The 18,605-nt window shown below is 41.9% G+C and overlaps 2 protein-coding genes across 4 annotated transcripts in view; both read left to right on the top strand.

The window, feature by feature from the left end:
- The first annotated feature begins 52 nt into the window (after positions 1-52).
- OGFR (opioid growth factor receptor) lies at positions 53-14,022 on the top strand. Of its 2 annotated transcripts, XM_077831988.1 has the most exons (10): positions 53-308; positions 2,542-2,622; positions 5,009-5,056; positions 6,095-6,157; positions 6,497-6,584; positions 8,000-8,078; positions 8,627-8,693; positions 9,067-9,215; positions 10,466-12,141; positions 12,288-14,022. In XM_077831988.1, exons 1-9 carry the CDS (start codon positions 99-101, stop codon positions 11,898-11,900), a joined length of 2,220 nt encoding a protein of 739 aa, XP_077688114.1. In that variant the 5' UTR covers positions 53-98; the 3' UTR covers positions 11,901-12,141; positions 12,288-14,022. The 2 variants fall into 2 exon arrangements, with proteins under 2 accessions (XP_077688114.1, XP_077688115.1); XM_077831989.1 differs by lacking the exons at positions 2,542-2,622; positions 12,288-14,022 and having other exon boundaries at positions 10,466-11,970.
- Positions 14,023-14,129: 107 nt separating this feature from the next.
- Positions 14,130-18,605, top strand: part of COL9A3 (collagen type IX alpha 3 chain) — a 74,374-nt gene continuing 69,898 nt past the window's right edge. The window contains exon 1 of one of the 2 annotated variants that reach the window (XM_077831871.1): positions 14,130-17,563. In XM_077831871.1, the coding sequence (XP_077687997.1) occupies positions 17,498-17,563 (66 nt within the window). In that variant the 5' untranslated portion in view covers positions 14,130-17,497. The remainder of the gene's footprint in view (positions 17,564-18,605) is intronic. The other variant, XM_077831870.1, reaches the window with a different exon arrangement.

Raw genomic sequence — 18,605 nt, 5'->3', positions numbered from 1 at the left:
CAATAAGGCCACTCACGTGGCTGGCTTTGTAGTCTGCCCCTCCCAGTTGCTAACGCAGCGCCTCTTTCGGTTTCCTTTCCTGTCAGCCGGGGGGCCTGATGGCGGCGTGGATGAGGTTCGGGGGACTGGAGGATGGCGAGAAGAAAGAGTGGTGCTCCTGGGAGTACGACTCCACCTGGGAAAGCGAGGAGGAGGAGGAGGAAGAAGAAGAAGAAGGGAAGGAGCCGCAGGAGGCCCGAGCCGACAGAGAGGAAGAGGAGTCCTTGCCAGGGTGGTTGAGAGTCTCCCACCAGGCCAGCGGCGTACAGGTGACTCCTCTGACTGGGCTTTCTGTATGTGAAAGAGGTGGGGAGACCTGGTAGGGAGGCTGGGGGTTATTTCGGCAGGGCGGTGGGAGAGGTGTTATTCTTCCAGTGTGCTCGGGGGAGTTGGGGTTAGGGGAGAGCCCCTCAGTATAAGATCTGTGTACGTGGGGGAGAAATATTAATTTGCCTCTCCTTCCAAACTGCCTTTCTCCTAGCCCTGAAAGGTTAGTGGTAAATAATCTCTCCCCCCCCGACACACACACACTTTTAAGCAAGCTATGGTCTGACTTCAAAATCTCCACCAACTCCCTACTGCAAGGCAAACGTTTTTCTTCAGCTAAGTAGTTTTCTTCGACTTTGCATTACTGTTTGTTAAATGTGTTACGATCTGAGGTTGCATAATTTATTCTGCTGCTTCGAAAGCTACAGCTTCCACATGGTGTAATGTCACACACAAGTTGTTACATGGGTAACTGATCCACAGTGTCTTGGAACCTCTTCTGTCGAGTTCCTGTGTTTGCAACTAGGGACAGGAGCAGCTTGAAGTAGCTTCAGAGAGTTCCATGTCCCCCTCCTCATGGGATCACTAGCATATTATTTTGCCATGATCTTAATGAACCATATTTCCAGATGCCTCAAAGAAAGGGGACACAAGCTCACTGCTAATGCATTTTGCAATAGGTGGGTATTCGGGGCAGGGGTGTGCTGGTGGGGTTACAGCTCAATGGAAAAATTAAAATAAACATCTGTGGTTTTATGTTCCACTAAAGCTTCATGAAATTGCCACGTGCTGTTTCTGAATATCTTTCCCAGCATTCCGGGTAAGCAGGATAATTTTGTTATAAATCAACTTTCCATCTTGCAGACTCAGTTGACTCCACTTTCCTGAGTCTATGATGATGAATTCTGTTTTTTAACATCATAGCTCAGAATTGTTGACACTGAGAATCTTCTGTTGCTGTAAATGCTCCAGCCAGTTTCTTTTTTTGGGGGGTGACCTTTATTTGGTATCCCTAAGGGACGTTACTCTTAAGATTATCAAGTACCATCAAGCAATGTTTCTTCTCTTTTAAGAATGAAATAAAATTTACTAGGTTTTCACAAAGCTACTTAAAGAAGCGGCAATATGGTTCTGCGGTGAACCTGAAAAAGACCACCTGTGAATGGCATACAACACTTTAAAAAATCCTTATGGGGCTGCAAAATGTGATTATTTAACTCTGATGCTGTAAAATGTTAGTGTTGGATAACTCCGTACTTTAAGTCTCTTGTAAAGTTTCTCACTGTCCTCATCAGTGAGTGTTAATAACAATCCCAGAATACTGCTTAAACAGATCTTTTGTTTTGCTTTTGTCTTTGTTTTATGAAAGAAAATCTTTAAAGCTCATTAGTTTGTTTTTTTTAATCTAACTCCTCCTATCTTGGGGAAAAGGAAACTAATCCTTGGGTTCAGTTTCACTTTGGTGACTCAGGACAATGCAATTTTAAGGTTAGGAGGCTGCACATCTTAGTTATTCACTTTTTTTTTTAAGGGAGGTTATATTTTTAAATTATGTGTAGAAGCTCATTGGGGGTGTCCAGTAAAACAGCTTTTTGATGTTTATTTTAAAGCACAAAATAATGCTTGAGTCTTCAAGGGCACAGACTTAGTAATAAGTTTGCAAACAAAACTAAGATATAGATCCTGTAAATGAATCTGCCCATGCCTACCCCAGCAGCACAGTGGAGTTCTGTTGACTTCACTGAGATTCTGCTTGTGCAGATCCATTTGCAGAATCTAAGTTCCAGGACTTTAAGTCTCAAGTGCCTGTAGTATTTCATGAAATGCCATGTGCAGAGATAAGGGTGTCCTTGTGGAAGAACTTTGCTGAACTGGTGCTGTACAGTGTATATAGTTTAAATGGAAGCGGAGGCAAAGACAACCGGTTTTCAGCACCAATGAATGGATTTTTCAAGGCCTGCTTTAAAGGGACGTTGAGGCTTCTCACCCCCAAAACATCAGCACCCTGCTTCTAAAAATGTTAACTCTTCCTTTATAAATGTATTCCCATCGCTCTCAAGTAAAGTCTGCAATAGTCTTTGAGGAGAGTGGGAGAACTCTTATACAAAAAAGAAACCAGTTTTCTCACCATTCATATATTACACACATCTACAACTGCAAAGAGCTCTGATCAGTTTGCAAAACAAGTACCTATTTTTGCTCCTATTAAACTAACTTAGATTCCTTTCTCTTCAGTCTAGATGGTATTGTTTATTCAGGACGACCTATATGTTTTTGAGGAAAGTTCTTTCACATCTTAATCTTTCAGATGCCCAGGTTAGAGATTTTTTTTTTAATTTTATTTTAAATAAGTACTTTCGAACAACGGGCTGCAACCAAATCCTAAATCGCATGTGTCTTTTGTACATCATTATAAAAACGCTGTTTGTTCATAACTGGAAATAGCCGTGGACATGTTTTCAGATAATTTTTATCACATTTATCCTCCCCTATAAAACAATATGCATTTTTTTTGTAATAAAAATCTTGGGTTTTGTTCTAATTTTTTAAACACCTGCTTATTTTACTGTAGAATAGCAGGCTTCGTGTTCCGTTGCACCAACTTCCCTCTCTAACAACAAAACTGACCTTGCATTGTCCCATCCTCAAATAATTTTGTGAGGATGAAACCTCTGTTTGCTTAGGCTACTCTTCCTAGAATGCTGGCCACATTCTCTTTACACGAGTCTTGCGGTTATCTGCACCTTCCTTTCTTTCTTGCCACTGGTTGCTAGCTCTTGTTCACATCGCTCTACCCTCCTCCAGCTTTGTTCTCTACTTTTCTCACACACTTCATGCAATAGTATAATGGGTTGGGATGCTGGATGGACACACATGCCAAAAATAGCTTAATAGCAGAAGAGTCTGAAACGCAAATAAGACAGTTGGGGTGAAATCCTGGTCCCAGTGAAATCAATAGCAAAATTCCTATTGACCTCAGAGGAGTCAGGATTTCACTCCTGGATTTCGAACATCATATAGTCAAGATTGTAGATGGATTTCATAGAGCGAAATCCCGATCTCTGTTTATATCCTAAGAAACAACTGTACTGACCTCCCTAGCTAAATGCACATTTCTCTTCCTAACAGAGCCTCTTGCAATATGCAAAACCACTTATGCTTCAGATTAAAACTTCACAGGATTTAAAAACAAATGAAACCCAAATCATTGTATGTATATAAGTCAATACATCATTACATGGCTTAAGACCTGGGTATTGGCTATCCAGGATGGCCAGTTGGAGTGAGCATCAGGAATTTGAGTTCTTATCCTGGTCCTTCCATTGACTGGCCTTGGACAAGTCCCTTCACTTGTCTGTCAGTTTCATTGCCTGTAAAATGGGAATAATGCTTATCTAATTTGCAATCTGTTTATTTTAAATAGTTATTTAGCCCCCTTTTCGTTGCATTATGGGGAAGTCTGTGTAAATGTTCAAGATTTTTTTTTTTAAATTATTTATGTCTTTATTCTGTGGGAAACCCTTCCTCCAAAGGTGTCTAGGACAGAAGTGTGTACAACACCTGGAAGATAGATACTAAGTGTTTTTATTATTAAAAATCAATGAGACTGGACAGAGAAATCTCTTGACTACAAACCATTTGATACATAATCTTATTCCCCCTAAATAATGTAATGGACGTTGATCAATATTTAACTATTTGCAGGAAAGTCTCTGTTTCCCAGACAGAAGGAGGAAATTATAATGGTCAGATAGTTACAAAAAAAATTGGGAGAGTTTGTGCTTCTTGAAAGTGCTGAGCACCAGGGGCCAGATCCAGCCAAGCATAGGTTCATAGATATTAAGGTCAGAAGGGACCATTATGATCTTCTAGTCTGATCGCCTGCACAATGCAGGCCACAGAATCTCACCCACCCACTTTGAGGCCTGGTCCCAAATCTGTTGATGTTGATGGAAAGATTCCCATTAACTTCAGAAATCTTTGGATCAGGCCCTTTCTGCACAAGTAGTCTGGTTGAAATCAGTGGGACTTTCCAGGCACTTAAGGTTAGACCATGTGCTGAAGTGTCTTGATGGATTGCGGCCAGAGTGCCCAGCACCCTGCATGAGTCCTATCTGCATCTTTTTGCTTCTTGCATATTTTAATGGCAGATCTGTCAATGAGGTTTGTATAAACACAATCCACGTTTAAAAAATAAAGGATAATTTGCCCCCCTTTTTTTTTTAAAGTCAGTTATTTAATGTCACTCTCCTAACTCCCACTTCCATGTGTTGCTGGCAAGGAGAAAGTGAAGCTTTAGCCAGTGATTTCTGTCTAAACACTATTAAATTCATAAACACGTCTTAGACTTCTAGGGTCTGATTCTCCTTTCACTTGAGCTGCTTTACCCCAGGGTGTAATTTCATTGACTTTAGCAGATTTGCTCCTGATTTTGCATCAGTTTAATGGAGAAAAGAATCAGGTGGCAACTGTCAGTGGGGTTTTTAATACTGATGTGAAGTATAAACAACGTAACTTCATAACTAATAGAACTTGTCACTGAAGTGACTGACTTGAAAGAAGTAAAACGTTATTGGGGTGTCTTAGTTCTTGATGATGATGAGTGAACGGTATTTTTCTTTTAAAATATAACTGAAGTTTGATTTCAATAATGTCGCCCTAAGTCTCTTGTTAAAGTATTATTTTATTTTATTTTGTTTAGGAGCGAAGAAGACCAGCTGCCTCATCAATTGGTTATAGAGGTTTTGAGGTAGGATTAAAACAATGTTTGCCTGTTTGGAAAGATATAGGTGATCGTGATGGGGAATATATTTAAAAAACTCACTTCACTCCTGGCTACGTTATCTTACATAAACCAGCATTGCTGCTTGCTAGATGCACAGCTTCTTCTCTTCCACTCTAAGCTGTGAAAGAGTTCAGTTTAGTAGTAATCTAAGGGAGTGACCACCTAAATATTTTGCAGTTGGGTCTAAGTATCCCTTTTGCTCCTGGAAAATGTGCAGAGATGAGTTCTGGACTTCAATTGTGGACCCTGTCTAGGCTACAATAAAAGGTGTCTTTTTTTTTTTAAGTGATCTTATGACTTAAAAATTTAACATTAACAAGGAAATTTGTTTTTTATTGTGTAAGGCTTCCTTGACCATCTGATGTGGGAAAAATACAACATACCTTTTAAAGTCTTAGTGTAGACCAGACTCTAACGTGTCTTTAAGAAACCCCGCACCTTTTATCTTAGCGTAGACTAAGATAATTGATATTTGGGCCTCGTTCCAGTTAGCATTGTCGTTCCTACTGTCCAAGGGTAAGATTTGATCACTTCTCTCCCGAGGGCAGGTAGGAAGATTCCAGTCCCGGGGGTAAAAGACAAATACAAACTCTGCAGAAGTTCATACAATCAAACCATCTGACCCTGGTTAATTAGGCCGGGAAGGAAGGAAGAGCTGAGTTAATAAAGGAGATGACGTCAAGCTGTCTTAGCCTGAAGGTACCTTCAGGGATGCAATGAAACAATCAGAATAATAGAATGGGTGCTGAAGCATAGGTGTCTCCTCAGCTGGTCTGCCAGGGGAGATGAGAATTCAGAACGTTGTGGATGATATTAATGGGGGGCAAGGGGAAATATTTGCAGGAGAGGCTGAGGTTAGCCAGACTTTCTCACGTTAGTCAGAACAGCATTTACAGCATCACTAGTCACCAACTCTTCAAGAAGGAACATGGCAAAACAGCGTTTTCTGTTGGGAAGCTTTTGTTCTGGATCTCTGATTTGTCTCTTTCCTCTTCCCTTCAGTTCTCGACTGGACGCAACTGGACAGCCGCAAAAGATATGCAGAGATACAGGCATTGTTATCCGGTACAGGCTGGAGATTTATGAACTTCCTGTCTTCCATGGTTTTTTCCTCTTTTCATGCTAGACGCAAGGGGCGCTTGGTTGATGTCATTTGATCACCCTTAAGTTGGTAGATTGATGAGGAAGATTAAAATAATGATAAAGTAATTCGCTTCTCCTAACCAATGTAGTGGGTACTGGGATGTACTCACTACATCCTGCTGGCTCAGAAACGAGCTGTTAGCTCCCAACTGCTGGTCTCAGACTTGGTAGCCTTACTACCAACAGTTAAGAACTATGGAGAAGATCATTATGTACGTGTTTTAATTCATTGCTGCTTGTTAATGTGCCTCTCTTCTGAAGGGTTTGAAAGAAAGGGAACCTGATGCTGAAGAGGAGGAGATGTGGAATTTAAGTTTTTACAAAAACGAAATTCACTTTTTGCCTCACGGTACGTATCTGACCTGGACCTCCCGTATGTGCAGTTGTAATGCACGTGAGCTTGCAAGGTGTCCTGGTGAGTGAGTGGAAGGAATAGAATCCAGCTCTCCTGATTCCCAGTCCTGTGTTCAGTCTGCCAGAGCTCTGCCCTGTGCTGTCTTAGCTCCAGGATGCACAAATACCTGTAAATCAGGGTTTCCCGTTCAAATTGCAGAATGCGGCCGATTGCTGGCTCATTGTTCTTTCCTCTCTTTCGCTCTCTGGCATGTGTAGTAGTTCTTCACCCTAATTCACTTCAAAGTTTTCGGTTTGTAAGTGCAGTTTGAAAGGCTCTTTGCTTTTTAAAAGATTAACTGATTGGGGCAGGCAGAATACCGGGTGGGGCCCCTCTGTAGTAGTTTAGTATATTTGCCGTTCTGGCAACCCAGTTAAAAATGTTTTCCGCTTGGCACTTTCCCACTGCAGCACATTAATGCCTTTAGACCCACACTCGTGCTAACTTCACAGCTTTGGATGAGAATCTGTTGCTGAGCTGTGGGTGTGAACGTTCAGCTCTCTAGATGAGTGTTTAGCCATCCAGCTCTCCCTCATGCCCATTCCCTGTGTGCTGAATTTTCACTCCAAGGGCCCTTCACTTAAGGCATATGCAAAAGTGAAATGACGAGAGCTGCTATCCGAAGGGAAAAAGTAACATTCCATCACTGATCTTAAACTAGGAAGTGAGATGAGTGTTTAAACTGACGTAAGCATCTGTAAAGTCTGGATGCTGTTTTTCTGGGGTCCTTCCAGATCCAGCTATGGTGCTCTCTGGGATATCGGTCTTCGTTCAAGACTGTGAGGCTCTCTAACAGTACTAGAAGGCTTCTGTCCCCTTCATAGGGCTTGATCTTGAAAAGTGCTGAGCTTCAGTGTCTTCAGTAGAAGCTGAAGATGTTCACTATCTTGTAGGACATACTTGAGTCATTGCAAGGTCAGGCCTAAAGTAGTGGCAGACCCATTCTGGGGAGACTATCCCTCATCTGTTGTGTGATAGCAGATCACAACACTAGCCTGGCTTTTACTTTTTCTGGGTTTCACAGTGCTTGGCTTGTTAGAAAATAATCTGTCAATATGCAGGTACTGTGCAAAGAAATGCAGAATTGGACTCTTTCTCAGGAATAGCGTTTCCTTAAAGCCTGCACTCCAGTGTATGCAGAAACCTACGCTGTTCAAAACATAACTCTGTTAGGGCCCCTTGGAAAGGACATTAGGTTGTCATTTTATTGAAAGTGCTCTTTTTATGTAGGTTACCCTGACCTCTTTTGGAGACAGTGAGGCAGATCCTGTTTTCTGTAACTATATCCCATCTCCTGGACAATCGGTTAACTTTACACATGCTAATTTGCTACAGTTTCTTCTCTGACCTCCCACTCTTTTTTCACCTAGGCTTACTTATTGATGAGCTCCTTGAAGCTTGGCAGGAGGATTACGAGACTCTGGAAGAAAATCATTCTTATATACAATGGTAAATAATTATTACAAAAGGAGATGTCTCTTAGAATGATTTTCTTCTGATGTCTGTCTCAAAGAATTCGCTGATTCAGAGCTGCTGTGGCTGGCTTCTCAGAAAACCTTGAGCCCCTCTTGTGTTCTAAATTTGTGAGATTTATTTTAGTCAGTTACTTTCCTGTGAAAGTAACAAGAGGGTTGGGTATATTGAAGGCAAAGATTTCCCTTGTAGCTCTGTCAGTAGTCTTCAATCCCCAGCTGCAATATGTCTAGAAACCAGGTACTGAGCAAAGATATTGTGGTGACGGTTAAGTTAGAAATACCCAGACAGATAATTAAGACTGCTAATAGTACAAGTATGTATAGTGACTTTTCACTGTGTGACTTAGGCTGTTACAGACTAAACTCCTTCTGTGTTCCATGACGTTATGTCCTCTCGAAGAGGGCTGTATTTGGCATCTACAGCCTTGGAGACCTTTCTGTTAACATATTTTTAAGGAACATGTGCGCTGGGTTGAATGTGATCTCTATTTTATCTAATTGTCAAATCTTCTTTCCCTTCAGGTTGTTTCCTTTGCGTGAACGTGGGATGAACTGGCGTGCAAAGCCTCTCACATGTAAAGAAATTCAGGTGTGACCCTTTTTTTTTTTATTTCAAACCTTTTATACTTGAAAGTCATTGGGGGTTCAACTAGGTAAATTTTTGTCCTCTACTTTGTAAGGTTGCTCCATTTCCTTCCCCACCATAATGGAGCCAGCTCCAATGACTGTTAAATGCAGCTTTTGATGATCTTTTTGCTCCTCAAATGTCCTCAGAAATAAATTATAGGTTTGTGGATATAAGCAAGAAATAACCAATGAAGATCCCAAATGTGTCTCTTTACACAATAGCCATTTATAAGCATTGGGTATAACTGAAAGACCTCTTAAGTAACTGATGCAGATAGTTTAAAATCTTTTTGAGTTGCCATACGTGCAAATTTGGAGTCTTTTGTGCATTTCAGGCCTTTAAGAAATCCAAGGAAGTTATGCAAAGATTCATTAGAGCTTACAAACTCATGCTGGGTTTTTATGGAATAAACTTGATAGATCAAGGAACAGGAGAAGTGCAAAGAGCAGAAAACTGGTGTCAGAGATTTCGCAACCTTGATCGGTGAGTCCCATTTACATTTTGGCTTTTATTTCACTCTTGCGAAAGAAAAATCAAATGAAGCCAAAGGAATTAATTGCGTACTGAGATACAAAGGTTTTCTGTGTTACAGAAGTAGAGTGATCTGACCACAGAACTAGGAGCCAACTAGCCAAGAGTTTAGGTGTCCTTATTTTGGCTTCGCCTCTGACTATAGCTTGGGAGGCCTGTCAGCATCTTTCATATTTTAAATTACTTGAACTGCTTAGGCCACAGCTGTCCCACTGTAAGCCACGTGTGTATTGTGTGTTAACTGCTTTGGCATTACTAACCAAAAGGTGGGTGTCCATCTGAGTCTCCGTAAGGCTGTAATACAGGCTTAGAGACTCTGATATTTGCGGCCTTGGAGTTTGTGCCTCACACCAAGTTTACTCTTCAGTGAAATAGGCCTCAAGCAGCTGTAGTCTCTGAAATCCACTGGAACAATTTTCACCAATAGCTCAGTATACGGCAGGGATTACTACTTTTAAGACATACTGAGAAGTGTCTAAAGTTCAGTTTTGAAAACAAAATGATCACAGGAATGAAGAGTGAAGATCCCTAGTTACAGCTGGGAACTTGGAGTTCGGACTCCAAGTTCTGTTGTTGGCAGTGAGCATGACTTGCTATGTGTGACCTTGGACAAGCCGCTTAACCTCTGTCATTTACATAGCTATAAAGTAAGAATAATTTCCTATGCTTCCTACAGTGTTTATAAGGCTGCCTCAATGCCTGCGAAATGCTTTCAGGTCCTTGGATAAAAGGTGTTACTTAAAAGCAAAGTAGGGTTGTAGGTATTATTGTCATACATCGATTGGCGATATCAAATCCCTTTTCCAGTACGTATCTTTGTAGTTTGAACTGCACATCAGTGATGGCAGTGGGGAAGCCACCCCCTGTTCTGGAATTCGGATATCCTTTAATCTCTGCTACAGCGTTAACTGGAACATCGAGACAAGGATGGGATAACGCTATTGAAAGCCAGAACAGATAGGCTAGATATTACAGCAATAGGTGCTTTTTAAAATTGGCTGGTTTAAACGTGATCTACCCTTAAAGATTCCAGTAAAGACTTATTTGTAGTTAACAACATTCAGCATGCTTACTTTTAAGATACCTGTCTGGGTTCGGGTGGGACTCTGAACTGTACTGCTTTCATGTAACGATGTCCTTTTCCTGTTTCACTGTCTTCAGTTCTTTTTTTTTTTTTTTTTTTTTTCCTGTCTGTGTCTCAGGTTTAGTCACAACAATTTGCGGATAACTCGTATTTTGAAGTGTCTGGGAGAGATGGGGTATGAACACTATCAAGTATGCCTGGTTAAGTTTTTCCTAACAGAGACGCTTGTTTACCAGACACTCCCAAACGTTAAGAGAAGTGCCTTGGATTACTTCATCTTCACCGTCAGAAACAAGCAGAAGCGAAGGGAACTGATACACTATGCATGGATGCACTTTAAACCTCAGAATAGGTTTGCATGGGGGCCTCATAAGAAACTCCAGAAATATAAACCTCCGTTAAAGTCTCAGCAATGCCAAAAGGCTGAGGAAGAGAGGGAATCCATCCAAGATAAAGAAGCAGTGGGAAAGAATGAAACCAATCCTCCAAACAGGGAGGAGAAAGTTGGAGATGCTGCATACTCCAAAACTAACAAGATGACTGATGAATGTACCTCAGAGGAGCAAAGTAAGCGTGGTGCCATGTACGTTGCAGAACGAGGAGACAACGTAGAAGAGAAAGAACCCTCACTTCCCCAGCTAGAAGAGAAGGTTCTGAGTGAGGATCTTGTGGGCATGGGGCATGGAGCAGAGAGTGAATGCCTAAAGGAAAGCAAGAAAAGAAAGTTTGAGATGAGCAGATTAACTGGTAAGTGCACAGGGCTATTGAAAAGTCCCACTGATATTGAGAAGATCTCTTATAACCTTGGGGAATTTGCTATCAACCAAGAGACCACAGAGCCTCATCCAGCATTGCCAGAAAAGGGTGACCAAGTAACAACTGAAGAAGGTGACGTCAGTAGTGAAGACTTAAAGGCGTCTGAGTCCTCTGATGCACCTGTAAAAAGAAGGAAAGTTGATGAGACAGTGCCAGAAAACAGTACCGTAAATGTGGCAATAAGCCTGGATGCTGATGCCACTACCTGCAACGTCCAGGCAACAAAGCCAGGGGCCAGGGGCTGTGGGGCTGAGAAAGGAGAAGTTAGTGAGGAAGACAAGGTTGTGGAAGAAATTAGTGTTAAAACTGAGAATGGTGCTGAAGGTGCAAATGTGAATTCATTGCCTGGTTCTGAGACTAATGAGCCTGGCTTGTCTTCTCTGGCAGGCAGTGGCTCAGTGCTACGTGAAGCAAATTCAGAAATACAAAACGAGGGGCATCAATGTAATGAAGCTCTAACGGTAAGTGAAAGCCAGGTAGATAACAGAGAACAGAAAGAAGGGGCAGACGGTGTCAATGCAAGAGGGGAAACAAAAACCCCAGACAAGAACCAGAGCCAAGAGGGTCTTCAGCAGAGCGTGGTGGCATCTTGTCTTGAAAAAGTCAGTGTTAGGGACATAGCACAAAAAATGGATCACTTTGAGGATTCAGCAGAACTGAATGATCAGCAGACAATGGCAGAGCGTGGAAAAGCCATTGCGATAGCACCAGAGCCAGGGGAGGAGGAAGGACAGTGACGTCCTGAATTCAAGGAGCATGGAACAGCGATTCAGACTCCAAAGGCAGATGGAAAAAGAAGTCTCTCTTTTAAAACAATCCAGAACTAACTCAGTCCCTCCCCTCCCCTCTGATTGTCTTAACTAGAAAAAATCTGCTCGGTCAACTACGTAGGGAAGAGCACCTGACCTCTTCCTGTTCCCATTTGTATCTGATATGCTGGACTATGTGCAAGAATTTCCCCTCTTCACCTCTTTTTTGGTATGTGTATTAAAGAAGAAAACAAAGCTGCTTTCCTCTTTGAAAGAGTAAAGCTCTTATTTAATAAGTGATTTTAATCCATGGAATACAGATGTTTGTAGAATAAACCAACTGGTTTCTAGTTTTCTTTTTTTTTTTTTAACCAGGTAATTCCTCTTCGGCACTTTGGAAACTGTCACACTAACAACGGGGAGTTTTTACATTTGCTGTTTCCCTAGCAAAGGCCAGTGTGAGGCCCTGTTGCTCATCTTGGTGAGGCTCTGTTGAAATCAGTTTTGTAAGGAGACACCAATTTGATTGTGCAGTGGTTGTTCTGCTTGAAGCCTGGTGCTTTTCTGCTCCTTGAGGGCAAAGGTCCCCCATTCTGCTGATATTTGCTTGCAAAAGGGGTGAGGGTAGTGAAATTTCGTGTGTGGGGAAAATGCAAATGCCTTTCCATGGGTAAGCTTAATTTTAAGCTTTAAATAAATAAAGCTTTAAGCTTTATTTAGTTTGGAATACGAGAGTCATTGATTAAACTACGCAGTCAAAATGTTTGACAAATATTAACCTTAACGGGGCTTTTCTCCAATCTATGTGCAGGGCTGTTGAGGGTTTAATTCCATCTAGCCCTAGTCCAAGCCACTCATGCGTTTCTTCCAAGGGTTGCTGGGAGACTGGAAACCCACCAGTCTCTAAAAGAAAATGGGGGGGGAAATACAACTCAGGCATTGCTTAAAGAGAATTCTGCCTTCCTGGGAGTCCCTTTTCCTTGCTCTGTGGAGCCCTGATGGTTTTCCAGATGCTACTTTTTTCATTGGTTGTGAGTCCTTTAACGGTCTGTCAATGCACTTTTCATCAGGCTACTCTTCCCTTGTCCCTAGTGTGGATTTTCATCCTTGATGATTTTAATTTCCAGTTTGGGCAAGTGTTATGCCAATAGCATTCTGCCTCCGACTGTCCCAAGTGTGTTCTGCAGCGTGTCATGTGCACTGTCGGGGATCATAGCTCTATCTTTAAGTTGTGAAAGAGTTAAACTGTTGAGGGTTTTTGTTTTATTTTTTTAACCAGAGGCATCATAATAATCTCTTGTCAGCCCCTGCCACCTACTGACCAGCACTAATGTGTTTAATATCTATTGTTACTACTATCTAACTTGCACTTAATGTTCATAATGTGCACACCAGCCTTGTATGGAATTCAGCTGGCATAAAGGAGCATCATACAGTGTAATGCTATATGTAGGAGAAAATATTAAGGTATTTACTGCAGTGGACCTGCTTCACCAAGCAGAAGGAAGAAGGGCAGCTGCTGAAAAGAGTGGACTTGATGTTCACTTAAACTCTGGTTCTATTTTTGTTTTTTAAATACCATTTGGTTTTTGTAGAGCATTGCTGCAGGTTAGGTCAGCCATCCTATCAGAACATGTAGAGGAAAACGCTCTCCAGCTGTTAAGCAAAGAATCTTTAACACTTCTGGAACTTAATCTGTGACGTGCCTGCTCAAAACTTATATGCCCTGATCCAGCCTGGCATTTACACACATGTGTAACTCTAAGCATGCATGTAGTCTTGTTGAAGTCAGGGCTTATATGCTTATAGTAATACACAGTAAAGGCCTTAAAAACCCATTTGTTAAAGTATTTTTTCTCTAGAAGAAAAACAAATTGTGTTTAAATATTCAGTAAAACTAACTAAAGACCTTCAGTGTTTAGAGAACACAGGGAAAAAATTGCTTTTTATGAAAGTCTTTGTAAAGTTTTACAGCTGTCTTTTTATTTAAGTAACAAAGTTCTCACTAGATGTGTTCATACATGGCCCACTTTGCGTATCTTGTATGTATGTAACAAGTTTTAAATGAGATCTCAGTATAATGTATATTAAACTATGATTTTAATGCAAACCAGTTGTGGGTGTTAGTTTTTCACATGTAGAGGAGGAGGAAGAAGAGTGTTTTACCAAGTTCTCACTTGTGAGGCTGTTTTGAGGAACTTGCAGGCTGTTGCACATCTGAAAAAGTCTTGATGGGGAGGGATCTGCAGCTTCTTTATGGGTAATCTACTGCATTTTAAACTTGGTTCTGGTCTCGCTGATCCAGTGAGATCTGTCCTAATTCATTCCTTTTCATGGTTCCTTTCCTTATAAACACACACAAACTTTACCCCTCTCTTTCTCATTCAGCTCTCCCAAGCATACAACTTCTGCATCAGCAGTCCTCTCTAACATAACTGTGCATAACAAGGAATCCTCCAGAAGCAACTGTCTATAGGATAGGAAGCCTGGCACCTATGCCTGTCTTCTATAAGTGTTCTTTCTAATGGACTTGAAATTAGTATTTCTTTTTCCTAGTTGCCATGAAGACAGGAATATTATCTCTACTTCTCACTTGTGGCATGGTAAATTTAACTTGCAAAATAAGTGTGTATAATTAATGTGTACAAAATTTTTATGCAGATGCTGACTGTGATGCTGCATAATAATCTTTACTGCTCCATAGGAGGGGAAAAGGAAGAATTGTCTTCTGGTTCAGGAAGACCTGGCTTCATTTCCCAGACTATCACAGGCTTTTGGGGCAGGTTGCTTTTCTCTGTGTGCCTCCGTTCCACACCTGTAAAATGGGGATAATGCTTTCCTCTATCCTGGGTTGTTGTGAAGATAAATGTTTGTGTTTGGAAGGTGCTCACTTATGATAGTGGAAACTGAAGCCATACCTAGATAAATGCCACTTTCTATGGCTGTCGCTCTAGATTATTATAATGTACCATTCCTGTCAATTGACTTTTAAGGTAATTAGCATCAGCTATTACAGGAATGGGCATAATAGAATATATATTTTACACACACACAGAAACCATTTTAAAAGCAGAAATCAGTTCTGGTTCTGTTCAGTATCTTCATCAATGATTTAGATAACAGCGTAGATCGGTGGTGGGCAAGCTGCAGCCCATCAGGGTAATCCACTGGTGGGCCGTGAGACAGTTTGTTTACATTGACCATCCGCAAGCACGGCCACCAGCAGCTCCCAGTGGTCGGGAATGGCGAACTGTCACACGCTAAACACAAGTGAATAGTGTAACACTGCTGCAAAAAAGGGACATTCTGGGATATATTAGCAGGAGTATTGTAAGCAAGACATGAGAAGTAATTCTTCCGCTTTACCCCATGCTGATTGGACCTCAACTGGAGTATTGTGTCCAATTCTGGGTGCCACATTTCAGGAAAGATGTGGACAAATTGGTGGAAGTCCAGAGAAGATCAACAAAAATTATGAAAGGTCTAGAAAACTTCCTATGAAGGAAGGATGAAAAAATGGTTTGTTTAGTCTGGAGAAGAGAAGACTGAGGGGGGACATATGTTTTCAAGCACATAAAAGGTTACAAGGAAGAGGGAGGTAAATGTTCTCTAACTTCATGGGCTGGGACACGAAGCAATGGGCTTCAGTTGCAGCAATGGCAGTTTAGGTTGGACATTAGGAAAAACTTCCTGTCAAGGTAGTGAAGCCCTGGAATAAATTGCTTATGGAGGTGGTTCAGCATCGGTGCTCGTATAGCTTGGAGGTGTATTAACTCCTTGTGGGTTCCCTCCATAGCTACAAGGTCATTCAGCCCATAGTTGTACCTTAAGCACTATCCCCCCACAAACACCATGGAGCAAGGGGAGAGGTTAGAGTCCTTGGAGCTGTGCAACAGAGGTGACCATCCAGGTGGCCTCTTGACAACTCCAGATGGGCTTATGGCAAGGTGTGTATGAACCACACCTTAAATAAATGCTGAAGCAGGTGTATAGCGTGGCAGCTTACCTAATCAGTGTATTTCACTGGGAGCACAGCCCCTTGCTGCCTATTCATTTCCCGAATGGAGATTATGGTTTGATGGAACAATGAAAACAACATTTTTGCTATAGTTTGTTGGGTTGGGGGGGATACCATCTCTATTTGTAATAATAAGCACAGATTTCCCCCCCCACACACACCATCCGCACTAGAGCCAAATGTCACTGTATGTTTGTATCTTTCTTTTCTGGGGTAACAGAGCAAGTAGTCATGCTAGGAGACTAGTGCATTCTTGTGGGGGGCAGGGGCGGAGAGAAAAGCCATGAATCCACTTTCTGAGATCTGCACGGTCGCAGCTTTTGAAGAAGTTTGCATTTCTCCTTCCCCACCTCTAGGTCCCCAGCTCCCTCCTCTGTGCTTTCTACCAACTTTCTGGTAGGCAGATGGAATAAGGAGAGGTGGGCAGGCTCTTGCATTCTGCACCAGGAACACACACCCTTCTCATTCCAAAAGGGGAAAGAGCTAGAGTGCAGTTGCATCATAATAAGCAACTCTGACCCCTCGATCGCAATGAGTGTCTTTCCCCAGTGCATCTCTACTTCCCGACTTTCACAGACTGTCCCCTTCTTTGGATGAAATCATCTTGAATTAATACGTAAAGGGAAACATGGAGCTGATTGTAAGCCTTGCTAATGTGTTCACATCTCAGATAACCTACTTTTGGATTGTTGTCATCTTCTCAGTGTCACACGCCTGTAGTAAAAATATTTCAAAGGCAAGTTTTATTTTAATCTTTTCAGCTTTCTGTGGCTTTCTCAGGGTTTCTCCTACATTCCTCTTCTGTGCTCTTCTCGTCACTATGCCGGCTCTCTTCAATGTCACATACAGTGCACGCGCACACAAAAATCAACCAGATGCTCTGAGTATCCAAGAAAAAGCACAGGTGGTGAACACAAATCTGGAGCTGATAAAGCATTTCATGAAGCAAAGATACTAGCCCTATTCTCTGCACTGACCTCGTGCCTTTATAGGGATCTCTGCATTTATTCCACAGAAATAAAAATCCACAAACATTAAGTCTTCATTTTTGTTACCTTCCATCCATCAAGTACTAAGTTGGTAGTGAATTGTGAACTACTTTTCACTGGCCTAGACGAGACCAAAGTAACGTCTGTGTCTTGGGATGGTGGATTTTAATTTTGTCTCTTTAGGGTTATCTGTCTGAGTGACAATTTAGCTAAGGCAAGTCCAGCCTTTCGTCTCTTAAAAAGTTTCCCTCCCTGTTTGCTGTTGGCTTGAGCTGTCTGTCGGTGTGGTGAATGTGTGCCTCCTTTCATAACTGAATGTGCCACTCTGCAGTTTGGCCCCCCTCCTCCTTTCCCCACCTTCCCCCCCCTGAAACCTGGTCTCTCTCTCAGCTCAGCCCCTCTCGCCTGCCTGTGCTTCTGAGCTCTGCCCCCTCCAGCTGGAGACTCAGGTTTATCTGGAGACGGTGGGGCTCATTTGGGAGCTGAGATCTGAGCGGTGAAGGAGAGATCCATTGGAACCAGGAGAAGAGAAGGACTAGTTTCACTAAAGAGCTGAAGAGAGGCAGAGTGTGGAGACCATGGCTGGATTCTCAGCTCTTGGACTGCTCTTTCTTTTTCAACTAGTAGCCACATCCTCAGCTCAGGTAAGAATGTGCCTTTACTTGTAATGGCCAAAAATCCCAGCTACTGATGGAAAAAATACATAAAGATCAGAGGGTCTCAAAGCAGCAGGATTAAATGTGCACCATATGACAGCAGGCCAGATTATTGCTGTTCATTTAAAATCGAAAGTTTAATGTCTAAAACTGAGAGAGTATATTCCTTGCTAGGTGCCTAGTGGTGAGAGCAGAAGTGTTTACTGTTAGGGGTTTAGTTCATGTCCTGTGATTATGGAAATTGCCACTTTAACTTTTGTGTAAAAGAATTGTCCTAATAGTTTGGTTTATAGCCATGTTGGAAAAGCCTCAGGAAAAGGAGAAGAAAACGGTGATTTGGGAAAAAATATTTTTGTTTTACTAGAAAGGACAAAGTTGCCCACTAAATAAAAATCCCCAGTGCTCCACCTCTTCATCCCATTCAGGGTTTTTCTTCCTCCTCCTCCTCCCCCCGCCAGTTGATCTGTTTTTGATACATGTTTAGGAACAAACACATTTAATCCTTATTCATTCAGGTGAAGCTACATGTATTTGTGGCCAATGTCCCTGTAGTGGTGTTAACTTTCCAATGTGTATTGCTCAGGAAAATTCTCTGGGGGAGGATTTTTCATTGCATTAATGAAGGAATTTTTGCAGCTTGGCTCAGGAATTCTGAGCTGACCCTCAACTGCTGTGAGCAGAACTAGTTCCACAATGAAACCTTTGTTCCCTGAAGCTGCATTGCAGGTACTCTCTGGAGCTCTTTCCACAAAGCAGACCTTTATAGGATCCCCACTTCTCCCACACCCCTAAGAGCTAAACCTCCACACACTGTCTAGCTCAGATGGGCAATTACTCAAGTCTCACCCCTTTAGCTGTGCCTTCCTTCATACTTTCCCCTGAAGACATTATGTACCTCCATCTCTTCTGCCGACTGGTAGTATACGGAATGTGAATGTCACTTTTAATAGCAACCACATGCACGGATTACTCTAATTTAGCTTTTCCTTTTCTCTGTGTCTACTCTGAAAGATGAGTTTGGGGGGGGACC

The sequence above is a fragment of the Eretmochelys imbricata genome, chromosome 13 (genome assembly GCF_965152235.1).
Source record: "Eretmochelys imbricata isolate rEreImb1 chromosome 13, rEreImb1.hap1, whole genome shotgun sequence".
NCBI lineage: Eukaryota > Metazoa > Chordata > Testudines > Cheloniidae > Eretmochelys > Eretmochelys imbricata.
The sequence above is the reverse complement of the archived record's forward strand: the minus strand, read 5'-3'. Positions and strand labels throughout refer to the sequence as shown.

Bases quoted from the DNA above. Each gene is read 5' to 3' on its own strand.
- OGFR (XM_077831988.1), top strand. From the start codon at position 99: ATGGCGGCGTGGATGAGGTTCGGGGGACTGGAGGATGGCGAGAAGAAA. The intron at 309-2,541 runs GTGACTCCTCTG...CTTTCTCTTCAG, and splicing joins ACCAGGCCAGCGGCGTACAG to TCTAGATGGTATTGTTTATT. The intron at 6,585-7,999 runs GTACGTATCTGA...TTTTTCACCTAG, and splicing joins AATTCACTTTTTGCCTCACG to GCTTACTTATTGATGAGCTC.